Consider the following 17,044-nt stretch of genomic DNA (forward strand, 5'->3'; position numbering starts at 1 on the left):
TGTCTGTTTGCATCTGTCACATCTGGGACCTCTCTGTCTCTCCCTCAATGCAGGCATTGCAGTGGATAAGAATGGCTTCATCTACTTTGTGGACGGTACCATGATTCGAAAGGTGGACAGAAACGGCATCATCTCCACACTGCTGGGGTCCAATGACCTCACATCTGCTCGCCCTCTGACCTGTGATACTAGTATGCATATTGGACAGGTATGTATCCACATTCACCTGATCACGGCATTGCATGGGAAGCACACTCAGAAAGTACAAGACATCTAAATACCCAACAATAGATAGACTGTTAGTTGTAGTATGTAGTTACACATTACACATTTAGACAACCCATAATCTCTTGTCTACTGTCAGGATTATAGTAATATTATAGTTATTTTACAAGCAGCTGTTAAGAGCAACATGGCAGACGAAAATAATAATACATCAGATTTAGGAACACATTTTGCCATTGATAAGTCACATCTGTGCTTCCTCACTGTTGAAAAGCATCAGCCATGACTGCCAGAGAGTAATGATATGATTTATAGAGGAGTTGAATTGACTCCAGTTTTACCACCGAGCTATTTTGTATATCAGACTTTGATTTGTTTCAGAATAAAAACTCAATCTTAGTGCAAAGATTATTGCTTATATTTTCATTGTTACAGTAGCATGAAAACTGGCTTTGTTTAAAAAAAAAATAAAGCAAAAAGAATTATTGAAACTGTTGCCTTTTTTAGACTTAAATGACCACACCCTCAGAGAAAAGGTACATGAGGTTGTCACTGGGGTGGTACTTTTTCGAAAAGTACACTTTTGTACCTCTAAAGTACATGCTGGCACCGTAGAGGTACATACTGGTACCTCAAAGTCATAAATCTGTACAAAAAATTTACATATTAGGACCTTTTTAAAAGGTGCCATCCCAGCCACAAAACAGTTTTCACACTGATCCAATAAACTCTAATCAATAAATAAATTAAAAAACAAGGAATAAATTGTGAAACTGGCATTATTGGTAAAAGTATAGATATAATTTTTGTATGTATTGTTATTTAAACAAAAGGCACATCAGAGAATACTAAATTAATAGTATTGGTGGTGATGAACACTAACAGTGTTTTAAACCTTCAAAATCCAGTTTGGTTATTCAGCTGACCACTTGTAATAGACTGCATTCGGACCTACTCTTTATCCAGTAAACTTAATACATTTAGACCCAAATCACGAACACACTTGGAAAAGTAAGTAAAATCCAAACTCCTGAGGTCAGCCTTTTGTGACAACTCCACCCATAATATGAGGAACTTCCTTGAAGGGTTGGAGCTCCCCCCTCTGGATGCTCTTACTTTGGTGTTAAATTTATCCAGCTCAGCGAGCCTGTGGACAACATCCACACTTATTACTAGTAGTTATCTGCAGTTTGTCTGGGCTCTCTATGCTGTTATATTGGAATCTCCAATTACATTAATCTTTTGATTGAGAATGCTTCTCTTGAACAGAATCTTAGCTGCTTTCCAACTTTGGTACAATATAACATATTTCATTCAAGTTAAAAGTAAAAAATGTGCTGGTCCTCCCAACAAATCCATTTATCTCTGTAATTGTGATGGAGTTTGGGAAGGAGACATTTAGTAAAACTGTATCCTTACGTGCCCCTGGGTCCACGTTCGGTAAAGCTCAGTGAGGTAAGGACAGACCTAGGTGTCAGCCTCACAATTACCCAAACATTCTGTCTGCATAACGTTAGTCCCCAGAGTACATGAAAGTGCTATAGTTTTATAGTATGGTATCAGATGGTGACCCTGTGAGTTGGTGAAACATTTTTTGAGCAGATGTCGTGGCGCATCCAACGTTTGCCCCAAGTAAAATCTTGTCTGCTTCATGCATTATGCAGAGGGTGGAATCACAGACGGTCCTGGGCTAAGTACAGAAAGCTTTTATCCACAAGCAGCAGTTCAGCACCATTACGTTTTAATGCGGTGCTTTTCAAAGATGCTTAACCTGCCTGTGTGGCCAGAGTGCAGGTTCAGTCAACAGCAAGAACTAAGAGGAGAAAAAATAGAGATGTCATTTGAAGAATTTATGACATTGGCCAAAGAGAAGAGAAATGGCAGATGAGATATTGATAAATCAATTGTTACTCCAAGACAGAAATAGAAAGGAGAGCAAATGGAGACTTGCTAAAATCTTCATTCTTTAAAATCTTTCGTTTCAGGAAAAAATGATTTGCATTTACGTTTACGCATTTGGAAGTGCGAGGTCATCCAAAGCGAGTTACAATGCATTACATTTGTTTATCAGTATGTGTTTCCTGGGTTCAAACCCATGACTTTTTGCACTGCCAAAGCAATGCTCCACCACTGAGCAATCCAGGAGTATCATAGAACATCACAACAGTGTCTCAATGGCCAAGATACCAAAGTTTTATCCACATTAGTTTACAAGCTCCAATTGTTACATGTTAACAGCTGTGTCATTAGTTAAGTGTCCTAGGAAGTCCATTAAATATTTCAGCTAAAGTTAATACTTGAATTAAACACAACTAAGACCTCAGTTAATTCGCCTCAGCTATGAAAGAGCAAGCATTGAGCAGGAAAATTATCCTGTTGGTGGTTGAGGAAATGTTCCAATCAAGCCACATAAGCTGTTTTTATTGAGAAAAAGTCTTGCCATCAATGTTCATTTAAAGCTTTGGAAACACACTGACAATTTTATTGTCAGTCTAATTTTGCAAGGGCAAAGTTATAGATTATGCAGTTGCATAAGCATACCCCAGTAGCACTTGGCAACATTACCGAGTCTATTGTCGAGACTTAAAGTATTCAAGAAATATTGAAACCAGATAATGCAGGCAGACGAGACAGTTCATTATCAAGGGAGGAATCCTTGTGCTTCCTCGGTATAAAGCCTGTATAAGACCGGAGAAACCATAAAAGTGTTCTACTAGCGAGTCGCTTTATTTTCATTAATAGATGTCCAGACAAAACTGCCCTTGCAAACCATCTTTAAAAAGGTCTTGTTGAGACAATGGAGGTATTCCAATCCTCGGTGCAAACAACGTTGTTCTTGTGTTTTCGTTTGCCAGACAGTTGTTCCCTCTAGGCGCTGAGGAATTGCATCCCGTTGCAAAATAAATGACCCAGCGACAGGCAAATCGAATGAACTAGAGGCACACAATGTATTAAGCCTCCAAAGTAACGGATCCTTCTTCATCAGTGTCAGACCCAAGCATCAAATGCGCACAGAGTGAGAGAGCAGGAGGGAGATGTAATAACGTGTCTGTGTGCGTGTGTATATGCAGGAATCCATAAGTGATCGACTCTTCTGTTTGGTCTCCAGGTGCGTCTAGAGTGGCCTACGGATCTTGCCATCAACCCTATGGACAACTCCATCTATGTGCTTGACAACAATGTGGTGCTACAGATCACAGAGAACAGACAGGTCCGCATTGTGGCAGGCAGGCCAATGCATTGTCAGGTGCCAGGCATCGAGTACGCCATGGGAAAGCGCGCCATCCAGACGACTCTAGAGGGCGCAACGGCCATCGCTCTTTCCTACAGTGGCGTCCTCTATATCGCAGAGACGGATGAAAAGAAGATCAACAGAATCCGACAAGTTAGCACGGATGGCGAGATTTCTCACCTGGCGGGAGCGCCATCCGACTGCGATTGCAAGAACGACGCTAATTGCGACTGTTACCAGACGGGCGACGGCTATGCCAAAGATGCCCGACTGAATGCACCTTCCTCTCTGGTAGTCTCTCCTGATGGAACACTCTATGTGGCTGACCTGGGAAACATTAGAATTAGGGCCATACGTCGCAATCGACCTCCGCTAGGCTCTTTGGGTCTTTATGAGGTCGCGTCACCGGCCTCACAAGAACTTTACGTGTTTGACGCTAATGGAACTCATCAGTATACCATGAGCCTCGTCACTGGTGATTACAAGTTTAACTTCAGCTACAGCAATGAGGATGATGTCACGGCGGTAACAGACAGCAGTGGAAATACTCTCCGTGTTCGACGCGATCCCAACCGCATGCCAGTGCGGATTGTTGCCCCTGACAACCAGGTTATTTGGCTGACGATAGGCACAAATGGAGGGCTCAAGACTCTCACAGCACAGGGACAGGAGCTGGTACTCTTTACCTACCATGGTAATAGCGGCCTGCTAGCCACCAAGAGCATCCAAATTGGCTGGACTACATTTTATGAGTGAGTTATTTTATTAATTCCTATACAATCATATAAAATTTCTGTGTACATATTTATTCATTATATAGAAAATGTAAATGGACTACCTGTGAAAGTTATTTATTTGTCATTTACTGTTTTCTACATCAAATAGTTCAAAAGCATTCTGTGAAAATACAACCTTGATATCTTTAAAGATTGAAGTTAATTTGAAATCCAATTTTGATGCTCCTAATCTCATAAATAGATTATGAGACTTTAAGATTTCCCAGACAGGGTACACGTATATGACGTTCAATAGATGGGCAGCTTTGCCAGTTTCTGGATTTTCAATGCATCTCTATGGTGATGCACATTCCAGCTGTAGGGTTTAAGTCTTTTCTTTCAGCACAAGTACAGTCTGTAGTTACCAAACCTACCATTTGATTTCACCACATGCTATTTAGAACACACTAAATGAATTTGAATGACATTTTTCGGCTTGAAGGTTTTACAGAATGCCACTTTGGGGTAGATCCTTCTGGTTGCATGTTGGACAAAGTGCCTTTGCACCCGCCCTGCCATAGCCACAGAGACACTGTGGGCATTTACAGGACTTACTGATTGTTACTACAGCAAGCAGTGTCATAATGGCTATTTGATTGTGTTTGTGGGTTAGGATTAATCCCCCTCGCAGTCAGAAAATGTCCTCGGGCCGGCTTTGAGTTTGAGCCAGCTTGAACTATTATTCTGCTTAAAAAGCAACCCACACTGGACTGAAATTCTGTTCCAAGTTCTAAATCAAGTTGTCCATTTGAACTCAGTCTGAAGGCGTACAAATATACGCTCAAACAAGACTGACTCTAAACCTTACATTGTAGGCTTTTCTGCCTAATGTCAAGACAACATAGAAACTAGCAATCACACATCAGCGGCTATGTTTACATGCACAAAATTCTGATTGAATTTAATCTGATTGCAGGTTACGAAAGTACAGGTTACATGCACCCTAAACATCACAATATGATTAAAATGTTAGTTTACATTTACATTCTATATAATTTGAACCAAACGTCTGTGCAAGTGCACAGCCAGGGTTGCCAGATTGACCAATCAAAACCATTCCAATGGACATTCAAAACTATCCCAAAAGCATTCCAATTACTTTTCACAGCCCAAATACCAATAGCTAATGAACAAAATAATTTCATTGTTAACCCGCAGAATAAATAAACTTGTGAAACAGTTTAAACAGCAGCTTAAATCTGTACTGATAAAAAGCAGAGTACTTGGCAACGCAGCGCACAACATCTCTCGTCAAGTTTACGCTTTATCTCTGCATGAATGTGAAAAGTCAACATTGAGTTGGAAGTTTTCAGATATACGCAATGAAAACACACTTATTGAAAGGCAGGACACTATTTTATTGCTTTATGTAGCCTGTCATGTTATGAAAGTCAGGGGCGTCGGAGTGGGGGTAAAACCAGTACTGATTACCAGGGCCCCAAAGGAAGAGAGGGCCCTTGAAAAGTCTGAAATATATTATGGGGTGGGCCATGGGGGCCCATCAGGACTGCCTATGCATAGGGCCCAAAATCTTGTGCAACTCCCCTGATGAAAGTACACATGAACCCTGCGTGACTCCCCATGACCTTTATAATGCGTGTTACCATTGCCTTGCTATTGCATGTTTCTGTGATGAGAATCATGTGATACGAAAATAAGAGATAAATATAAGACGTTAACTTAAGCACAATTCTTTTGCACATGTGATCCGATTGAGCCACAAATACATTTGGTTGCATGTAAATGTAGCTATTGAGATTTATTCATAGTTCATCAAGTTTCAAAGAAAAACCTTTGTCTTGCCTACACCACAAATCCATCACTTGTTACCCCTTCACAAATATAAAATGAGAAAAAAAATATTTTAAGTCATACTGGATATTATTAAGCTGTTTTGGCTCACTCAGTAAGTGGTATACTTTTGAACTGAAGCAGTTTAGGAAATTGAATTAATATTTAGCTTGACATGCATTTAGTTTAATATTAAATAGTTTGAATAGCTGACATTTAATGCAGTGCAAGTAATAAATAATATTTTATTGTTGTGCACATGTGTATCCATGTAAAATTTTTCAATCCCTACTAGTCAATATTACTATAGCTTTTCTACAGTAAGCAAAATCTAACCCTCTCACTGGAATCCCTTTAAGTCCCCCCAGTTGATAATCACTGCTTTACTGCCATTTTCTAATTTTTAGCTATGACAGTGAGGGGCGTCTAACCAACGTAACCTTCCCCACTGGAGTAATCACCAGTCTGATTGGAGAGATGGACAGAGCCCTCACAGTGGACATTGAGACCTCGGGAAGAGACGATGATGTCAGCATCACCACCAACCTCTCATCCATCGACTCCTTTTACACACTGGTTCAAGGTGCGGCAAGTCTCTGCTGTGTTATTATCATTATTAACAATAACCCTGATGGCTCCATAAACTGACCTGTTGCTGTAAGTCTTGGAAACGTTCCACATTGCTAATGAAGCTGTAGCTCATGATAAATCAATATTAATGACCAAATACTCATTATTCATTCATTAGAGCTAAAATTGTCAGATGGTGAGTTATAGTTTCACAATAATCAAAGCACTGAAGGGAATTAAAAGGACTGAGCTGATATAATACATCTGCATAGCACAATTTAAAGCTGAAGTGTGTCATTTAGTCAGTGTTCAAATATTCAGAAAAAAAGGACAAAAGTTGTTACTTGGACGGGCCCTTTTAAAAAGGTCCTATTTTGGTACAGATATGTACATTTGAGGTGCCAGTCTGTACCTTTGACATACCAATATGCACCTTTTAGATACAATTTTCTAAACCGCTTATGTAAAGTGACGTTTTATCCTCTTGCTTCCCTATAGATCAGCTAAGAAACAGCTACCAGGTGGGCTATGATAACTCAATGAGGGTCATCTATGCCAACGGAATGGACTCACATTTCCAGACCGAGCCTCATATTCTGGCGGGTGCATCCAACCCCACAATGGCCAGAAGAAACATGACCCTGCCTGGGGAGAATGGCCAGAACTTAGTGGAGTGGCGCTTCAGAAAAGAACAGACCAGGGGGAAAGTCATAGTGTTCGGCAGGAAACTCAGGGTATGTAAATCAATTCTGAACAGCTTTTAGTCTCTGACAGATTCATTTGGCCTAGACTTTGAGTGAGGAATAATCTCTTAGTCGTCATAATTCATTATGACAACTAACAACTGTCACTATAAACATTATTGATGTATGATTTGAGAGCAGTATATTGTAAGTGACTTAACCGTCATATCCATGTCGCGATTAAAAATGGAACTTCATCTCCCTAAACTAGACACACTCGGATCTTTTGTATTTAGCATTTATTTGGGTCTAACTTTAGCAGTGTTTTGGACAATTTTGCCCATTTTAAGGAGTTGTTTAATCATTATGGTGTGTTTGGTGGCACAAATGTAAAAAATAGAACCAGAATAGCAGGTCATCTAAGACGCCGCAGTGCACCCCCTTATAATGTATATGGGAAGCTGTTTCAGCATTTTGAAACTTGTCAATGTCCAACATAAAACATCATTTCATTCTTTCCCCACCATTGAGGAGTTATCTCGTTTAATAAAATAAAACATTTGCATAAAAAACCGTGTTTTCTGAATTTATATGTTAATCTGCAATACCGCGATTATCCACTAGATGCCACTCTTACCCAATTTATAAAAAACTGAAGCAAAAACGTTATTTACTCATTTTAAACTCTGTGCATGTTTTTATAATCGTTCTGAATCTGATCTCTGACTAAATTCCATTACAAAAATGCAATTATTATAGCTTTTTGCTAAAAAAATTTTTTTTTAAGAAAAATACCCATATTTAAGAGTTTATAAGCAGAGAAAAAATATAGATAGGATGAAACGCTTTTTCCCCATTTTGTTTGTTTGAAAGCAGAGTTTCTGTTCTTTCAATTGATATTTTTGTATATTTATATATTTTAAGAAGAACATTTTCCTGAAAGGCATTTTGTGAAACTTTTGTGAAAATCACAAAAAATGCTTGGGGCAACTTTTCAGTGAGTTAATGATGAATCTCCAGAAATTCTCTAGATCTGAAGCAATAAATAAGAATAAAATGCAAAATTTAAAAAATTAGTGATCAGTATGTATCTATTTTTATGCAGTGCAATAAATGTTTATATAAATATGTTTTCTTATCCAAAGGTTAATGGTAGAAACCTGCTCTCTGTGGACTATGACCGCACACTGCGGATGGAGAAAGTGTACGATGACCATAGAAAGTTCCTCCTGAAGATTCAGTATGATAGCTCTGGTCATCCTACACTTTGGGTGCCCAGCAGTAAGCTGATGTCCGTCAACCTCACCTACTCCAGCACTGGACAGGTCACGAGCATCCAGAGAGGTCCTACGATCGAGAGGGTAGAATACGACAGCCAGGGACGAATAGTCTCAAGAACCTTTGCTGATGCCAAAGTGTGGAGTTACACATATCTGGACAAGGTAAGCGTTATATTTACAACAGTAGATAGACCGCTTACACCAGAAGATACGGATGGAGTATTATACATTACATTTTGAAATTTCCTGACCAAAGATCTTTGAAAAAGTCCCTTAAACAAAAATCAGAAATCCATGGATATTTATTTTGTTTTCATAGATGTCCATTCATCTATGTAAATTAATTGACTGCATTTAAAAAATGCTTAATAATTGCTGCATAAAAATATGCTTATTAAAGCTGCATACTTACTGTTGCACAAATACAAGGTGTTGCACATATAAAAGCATGATCCTTTCCTACTTTTATTTAATAATCTTGCGTTATTGCCTTTTTTTATTCACCCAAAAAGCACAATGCAAAAGGTTTACATATGTGACCCTGGACTACAAAACCAATCATAAAGGTCTTTTTTATTATTTATTCAAATAAATAAGCTTTCATTGATGTATGATTTGTTAGGATAGGACATTTTTGGCCAAGATACAACTATTTAAAAACCTGAAATCTGATGGTGTAAAAAAAAATATATTGAGAAAATCACCTTTAAAAAACATGATCTTAACATAATATCCAAATGATTTTGGCATCAACATTTTTTTAATTTTGGCATCAAATTTTTTTTAATTTTGACCCACACAATTTGTTTTAGCTTTTGCTACAAATGTACACATGCTTTATAAGATTGGTTTTGTGGTCCAGGGTCACATATTTTTCGCTGAATAGGTTAGTTAAACACCATTATCATTTCTCAAGAGTTGAAAACAATAAAGCAACATGCATGCCGTTATTAAAAAGACCTCTAGTTACCAAGAGGTCAAAAATTCCCTTTGGGGGTGGTTTATGGACTTGAGGAACTAGGAAGTACAAAAAGGGAGAAAAGGTAATGCTGTGGCTGTTTTTTGCAGGTAATGGCATAGTAAGTTCAAATACAGACACAGTTACAGTCTCAAAATGAGACCGCAGGGAGAGCTCAGGGTTTGAGTACAGAATAATGATGTTATGAGGGCAAGAAATAAAGAGAAGATGAAGACAAACAGTGAAGGGAAAATCCCAAACTCGCACCTCCAGCCAATCATACCTGCAGAAAAACACGTCCGGGCTGTTGTTTAGTTTTTTTAGGGATTTTGAACATCATAAAAAATAACGTTTTAAAATATTTTTTCTGTCCGTTATTAAATGTAAAGTGAAATTCCTAGAAAAAAGCACTCAGCTGAAACAATTTTGCGGAAAGGAAAAATTGTGCAAACGTGTAGATTAAATATGTCACATGCGCAGGTAGCGTGAACAATGAGAAGTTATCAACGGAGGAACACATGGCATCCGTAGCCCCTTGGGAACTAGAATAATGTCTGTCCAAATATGGTTGACAAGGTGAAGGCTTCTCACAGGTAGATTGGTAGCAGTTCCCGGAGATGGAAAGGCCTCTGAGGATAAAACTCAGTTTCTTCTGGCCTCCCTGTGGGCACCAGTGAAAAGTGTCCTTTTTTGGTACCAGGAAAGACATGAAGAATGATGTATATAGAGTGATGCAGCAGCTTTGAATGCCACAGTCTTAGATCCAGCGTAAGTAAGGCTCTGGGATGACAGTACTTAAGCCCCACAGCAGGAAACACGATGCCTTTCACTAACCCAAAACAGTCTGAGAATAAACATGAGACCTCAATCATTCTGAACTTACAGACTTGTTTGTTTACCTTAAACCTCCTGTTTAGCATACAGATGCATTTTTAAAACATTTGATTTATTTATGCTCCAAGTTTCATGATGTGCAAAGCCGGTCACACACTGGTTTCACCCCAAGTACAGTACTTGCTGAACATTTTACAAGTGCACACCCCTAAACATTCAACAGACATGCATTTGAAACTTGGAGGTCAAGGAGAACTCGTTTGTGACCCTATCTCTGTAAAATCCAGGCTAATGTTTCATAATCAAATTTTAAGATTAGGAGCATCAAAGTTATGAAAGAAAAGTGTTATTAATTAATTTCTCCTGTTCTATCTTTTGACTTGCAGTCCATGGTGCTGCTTTTACATAGTCAGCGGCAGTACATCTTCGATTACGATCTGCAGGACCGACTCTCCGCCATCACTATGCCCAGCGTGGCTCGTCACACAATGCAAACCATCCGATCCGTGGGTTACTATCGCAACATCTACAATCCTCCTGAAAGTAATGCCTCTGTTACGGTGGACTACAGTGAGGACGGACAGCTATTGAGGGTGGCACATTTGGGCACCGGTCGACGAGTCCTCTATAAGTACCGCAGACAGAATAAGCTTTCCGAGATTTTGTACGATAGCACACGGGTGAGCTTCACCTATGACGAAACTGCAGGTGTGCTGAAAACTGTCAACCTACAGAGCGAGGGTTTCATTTGTTCCATCAGATATCGACAGATAGGCCCGCTGGTGGACCGTCAGATATTTCGCTTTAGCGAGGATGGCATGGTCAACGCTCGTTTCGACTACACCTATGACAACAGTTTCCGAGTCACCAGCATGCAAGGAGTCATCAACGAGACCCCGCTTCCCATTGACCTTTATCAATTTGATGACATTTCAGGCAAGGTAGAACAGTTTGGTAAATTTGGCGTCATCTACTACGACATTAACCAGATCATCTCAACGGCTGTTATGACCTACACAAAGCACTTTGATGTCCACGGTCGCATTAAGGAGATCCAGTATGAAATCTTTCGCTCTCTCATGTACTGGATCACAATCCAGTATGACAACATGGGTCGAGTCACCAAAAGGGAAATAAAGATCGGCCCTTTTGCCAACACCACCAAATACGGCTACGAGTACGATGTGGACGGGCAGCTACAGACTGTTTACCTTAACGAAAAAATGATGTGGCGGTACAACTATGACCTGAATGGCAACCTACACTTACTGAACCCTGGCAATAGTGCTCGACTCACGCCGCTCCGCTACGACCTACGGGACCGCATTACACGGCTGGGTGATGTGCAGTACCGCATGGATGAAGATGGCTTTTTGCGACAAAGGGGTGCAGAAATCTTTGAATACAACTCCAAGGGCCTTCTAGTCCGGGTGCACAGCAAAGCCAGTGGGTGGACGATCCAATACCGCTATGATGGGTTGGGAAGACGCCTGGCTTCGCGCAATAGTCTTGGCCAGCACCTTCAGTTCTTCTATGCTGACCTCAATTACCCTACGCGCATCACCCACGTCTACAACCATTCCAGCTCAGAGATCACCTCGCTTTACTATGACCTGCAAGGGCATCTGTTTGCTATGGAAATCAGCAGCGGTGAAGAGTTTTACATAGCTTGTGACAACACAGGAACACCGCTCGCAGTCTTCAGCAGCAACGGGCTTCTCCTCAAGCAGGTACAATATACTGCCTATGGAGAGATCTATTTTGACTCCAACCCTGATTTTCAGTTGGTTATTGGATTCCACGGTGGCTTATATGACCCTTTAACAAGACTATTACACTTTGGAGAGCGTGACTATGACATTCAAGCCGGCCGTTGGACCACCCCAGATATTAGCACCTGGACCAGAGTGGGCAAAGACCCAGCTCCCTTCAACTTGTATATGTTTCGCAATAATAATCCTATCAGCAAGGTCCACGAGGTCAAGGAGTATGTCACAGGTGAGGATAGATAAATACTTGAGGAATCCCTCTGTATTTTACTTGATTTTATTGCATGAATGAATCAAGAATTTGTAACCAAACAATGATTATTTTATCTACAGATGTCAACATCTGGCTGGTGACATTCGGCTTCCATCTGCACAACGTTATCCCTGGATTTCCCATACCTAAATTCGATCTCACACAGCCTTCACTTGAAATGAGGAAGAGTCAGCTATGGGATGATCTACCGGTATGTATCAAATATTTCTCGAGCATGGGGTATCTTACAAACGCCACTTGGCTGGGTCTTCTAAAAACTGTAAACATAATTTCACTCAGGTGCGTTAGGTCATGGGTTCGATTCCCAGGGAACACACATACTAATAAAATCTATTCTTATACTAATATTGTCATACTTTTTGTTCTCTAGTCCATCTCAGGGGTCCAGCAAGAGGTTATGAGGCAGGCCAAGGCTTTCCTATCCTTTGAGAGGATGCCTGAGATCCAGCTGAGCCGCCGACGTTCTAGCCGGGAAAAACCTTGGTTGTGGTTCGCCACAGTCAAATCTCTCATTGGCAAAGGTGTCATGCTCGCCATTACCAGTAAAGGCCAAGTGGCAACCAATGCACTGAATATAGCCAATGAGGACTGCATTAAAGTGGCCACTGTGCTCAACAACGCCTTCTATCTAGAAGATCTACACTTCACTGTGGAAGGACGCGATACGCACTACTTCATAAAAACGAGCCTGCCCGAGAGCGACCTGGGGGCACTGCGACTCACCAGCGGTCGCAAGAGCTTAGAGAACGGCGTTAATGTGACAGTGTCACAATCCACCACTGTGGTCAACGGGCGCACTAGGCGTTTTGCAGATGTCGAGTTGCAGTATGGTGCATTGGCTCTGCACGTCCGCTACGGCATGACACTGGATGAGGAGAAGGCACGGGTCTTAGAGCAGGCCCGCCAGAGAGCGCTGTCGAGCGCATGGGCACGGGAGCAGCAGCGTGTACGTGATGGGGAGGAAGGGGCGCGACTTTGGACAGAGGGCGAGAAGAGGCAGTTACTTAGCTCTGGAAAGGTGTTGGGTTACGATGGCTACTATGTACTGTCAGTGGAGCAGTATCCCGAATTGGCCGACAGTGCCAACAATATCCAATTCCTGCGGCAGAGCGAGATTGGGAAGAGGTAACAGTGTGCAGAGCACAGATTGCCTAACTGACTACTGCCCCATGCTCCCCAAGCTCCTCTCTTCTTGTACACACCTACCGGACCCCCCAGCCCAGAGACTGAAGGGAAGGGGTTTGGGCTAGAGGAGTTGTGCCTAAGTGCCACACACACAGCAATTATACAGAAAAAACATGAGGCACTTCGTCCCATAGATCAACCCTCACCCCCATCCTACACGTTTGCCCACACTATTGCATTGAATGGACTCTAAGAGAGCAACTGAAGAAATAACTCTTATGATTTGTTTTTGGGAGTTATTTTGTGCTTTTTGTATAAAAACCTTAAAGGTGACTTGGTAACGGACAAAAACGTGTTTACATGTGGAAACCACTGCACCCAGATCAGCTAACAATGCCTATACAAGGCCGTGACTGTAAATCAGTGGTTCACACCGTCTCGGGCGTACTCATAAAAGGGTTCTCGCTCGTGCAGTATATGAAATGTTTTGTCAACTAGTAAAGACTGTGAGCTAGTTGATTGTTTCTCTCCTGCTTTGATTTCTTAAGGGACACAGTTGTGGTTCATACAGTATAATCGAATCCGAGTGTACAATCTCATTCCTGAACCAACCTAAGTGGTAGATAGAGCGGAAACTGACAGAACAAAATATATAAATATACAATATATATCTCATAACTGACCGGTCTTTTGAGAAGAGATGTTAGAATATCTTTTTAAGTAAAAAAAAATCCACTATCCATACAACAGCATTAGTCGCAGAGAAAGTAATTTATGTACAGTGTTTATACATAAAAATAAAATCCTACAAATTTTGAGACTTTTCGTCTTGTCATGCATTACTGTTTATATTCATGAATTTTATGAATTTTATCTTATTACAATTTGTGGTAATGCTAATTGAAATAAAATCAGCTGTACTGTGTCATTCAATTCTCAACATTTGTTGTTTTTCTTTCCATCTTCTGAAATTGATTGTTGCCATTCTTTCTATTTCTCTCTCTTATTTTAAATTGTGAAAACACACGTTCAGTGTTTTCACGGCTTTATTGTCATCGCGTTTAAATAGCCATTTTTTCGGTGTTTGGTTAATTACTAAACACAAATACTAAAAACCCAAAAGTTTGCCCGAAATCAAAACTTAATGAATGGTATCGTTCTGTCTTTTGTTATCTCTGCTTGAGTTTCAGGTCTTAGACTCTCTTTCTAGCTAGATACAATTTTATCAAAAAGTTTCCGCTCTTTTTAACGTTTCAGATGAAGGACATATCAAACTAGCATTAATGTTGCTGCCATTAGCAGCACCAAAAAAAAAAAAAAAACTCCCAAGGAGATGTTTAACTGAAGTGTATATTCCTGCATTTTATCCGAGACTCTTAATTGGCAGGAAGATGAGCTAAAACTCTCTTGAATCAAAGGGGTTATTAGACAGAGCAGTGAAATCAGTGTGGGTTGTTTTAGATATTGCCCTATGATCCAGAAAAGTGTTTTGCATTGGGCCAAACTTATCTAACAAGAGTGGTAAAGATGATATAAGAAGTTTGTATGAGAAATACACGAATGAAAAGAAAAAGAATTCCAGGAATTCCCGAATGGGGCGATTGCTTTTGAATTTCTTTTACTTTGAAATGTTGGCGAACCGATGTATTCATCTAAGAGCACTACAAACATTGAAGTTTCCCCGAAAGAAAAAAATCTTAATTTGTATGCCTAAACGGACTGCCTCCTTCAGATACTGTTTTTGTAAAGGCTTTTTAAAGATTGTATAAAAATAAAATGTTCAGACTAATGAATGAGAAAATATTGTTTCCATTTTAGTTTGTTGTTTTCTTATGACACGTTTTTTAATCAAACATGTAATTGTACGGTGGAGCCTATTTTTCTATTTGTATGTGAACAGACTGAAGGGAATGTTTCTTGAATGAGTCTTTTCCAGAGCTTTCTGTGGATGTTAATGGTGACTGGGGAGAGTCTACGCTCACTGTTAGGGTGAATATTTCCCTCAGCCCAAAAATATTCCTTAGATGAAGATAAGCACTTAATTCCGATTAAACAAGAACCAATGCAATATTAACATAAATGTGTTTGGTCTACATACAGTAGATTCTCCCAGTAGCTTAGCGATACAGTTGCGGTGTTTGTCGGAGTATAGACTGCCCTCGCTACTCAGGAGCCTTCAGTACTTTAATCAGTTTACATGGAAACAAATTCTAACTAGTAGTTCATACCAACTTTACTTGTTGGGAACGTCACCATTTCATTCAACATATTAAAACCCATAAATGCTGTAGCTTACCAAAAGCAAGGGGTTTTTAGATACATGTGACTGCAGTAACGGTGCCGTAAAAAAAAAAAGACATGACAAAACATGTTCTCATATGTTTGCATGCATATACAATGTAAACCCCATGAATTTGAGAACGTCACCATTTTGGTTTCTCGCAGCATATTAGTGCCAACATGTACATGGTCTCTTTATTTGCACTAAGATGTATATGTTGAAGATGATGCCTATACGTTATACATAACTGCATTTGTCACGTCTCTGATCGAATCGGTTATTTTTCCTAAAGGAAAGGAAAGATACCTGTACAGAAAATCCTACGTATTTAATTTAAAGCGTTCTAATAAATGCCATTGTCTTCGCACGGTTCACAGTCACATATAGTAACATTTTCTCATATCAGATATATCACATCTGACGTGGGATTCGGTTAGCCTAACGTGTGCATCGTGGGACTGACTTTGTTTAAGGTAGTTAACCTATGAAAATGCTGTGTGATTAGCGTTGTTGCTACTGCGACAAGTCAACGGTTGTTGGGTTTTTGTTGTTGTTTTTATGTACTCGATTGTTTTTGAACAGCCTTGCATTTTATGTATTTTGTATTATCTACATTTTACATACTTGTTCCAAACAAATACTACAAACTGAAGTGGTTAACGTGTAAATTCAATAACTTATCTTGCAGTCACTCATTTGTAATGAGGATTTAGAGGGTGTTGTATTAATGATGTTTTTCGTTTCTCTTTTTGCCTTTGTATTGTTTTATAGCCATGCAGCATCTGGAAAAAGGCTCATGATTTCCATTTGATAGACACATCTGTTTAGAGTGCAGTTAAAGTGCAATTTTGATGTAATCTGAACTAGGTCACTGCTGGATTCATTACCTTTTATCTTCAACATGTTTAATGCTCCACAGAGATCAATCATAAAAATAAAATGTAATATTCAAAGGGCTTGTGTATTTGTTAGTCCATTCAACAAATATGGAGAGACTACCTGTTCATGCTTTATTTGCCTGGCTCACACTACAGGATTTTTCAAATCCTAGCCAATTATGAAATCTGCTTGCAGGAGAATCTTGTCAGATATTCTTTTCTCAAAACTTAAACTCACAATACAGGATTTGAAAATCATAGTGTATCACACACTACAGGATATTATTATTGTGCCAGAGCAAGCGCTTTACACCACCTCAGGGGAAGCAGATTGTAACAAGTTTATTATTACTTTTTAATATTTTCAT

The 17,044-nt window shown here is 39.8% G+C and overlaps 1 protein-coding gene across 12 annotated transcripts in view; it reads left to right on the forward strand.

The window, feature by feature from the left end:
• tenm3 (teneurin transmembrane protein 3) overlaps positions 1–16,751 on the forward strand; it is a 353,079-nt gene extending 336,328 nt beyond the window's left edge. For all 12 annotated transcript variants that reach the window (XM_065265519.2, XM_065265527.2, XM_065265518.2 and 9 more), the window contains 8 exons: positions 54–208; positions 3,335–4,209; positions 6,432–6,607; positions 7,093–7,328; positions 8,423–8,719; positions 10,736–12,347; positions 12,452–12,582; positions 12,763–16,751. In XM_065265519.2, coding sequence (XP_065121591.1) covers positions 54–208; positions 3,335–4,209; positions 6,432–6,607; positions 7,093–7,328; positions 8,423–8,719; positions 10,736–12,347; positions 12,452–12,582; positions 12,763–13,521 — 4,241 coding nt within the window. In that variant the 3' untranslated portion in view covers positions 13,522–16,751. The remainder of the gene's footprint in view (positions 1–53; positions 209–3,334; positions 4,210–6,431; positions 6,608–7,092; positions 7,329–8,422; positions 8,720–10,735; positions 12,348–12,451; positions 12,583–12,762) is intronic.
• Positions 16,752–17,044: the final 293 nt, after the last annotated feature.

The sequence above is a fragment of the Paramisgurnus dabryanus genome, chromosome 4 (assembly GCF_030506205.2).
Source record: "Paramisgurnus dabryanus chromosome 4, PD_genome_1.1, whole genome shotgun sequence".
NCBI lineage: Eukaryota > Metazoa > Chordata > Actinopteri > Cypriniformes > Cobitidae > Paramisgurnus > Paramisgurnus dabryanus.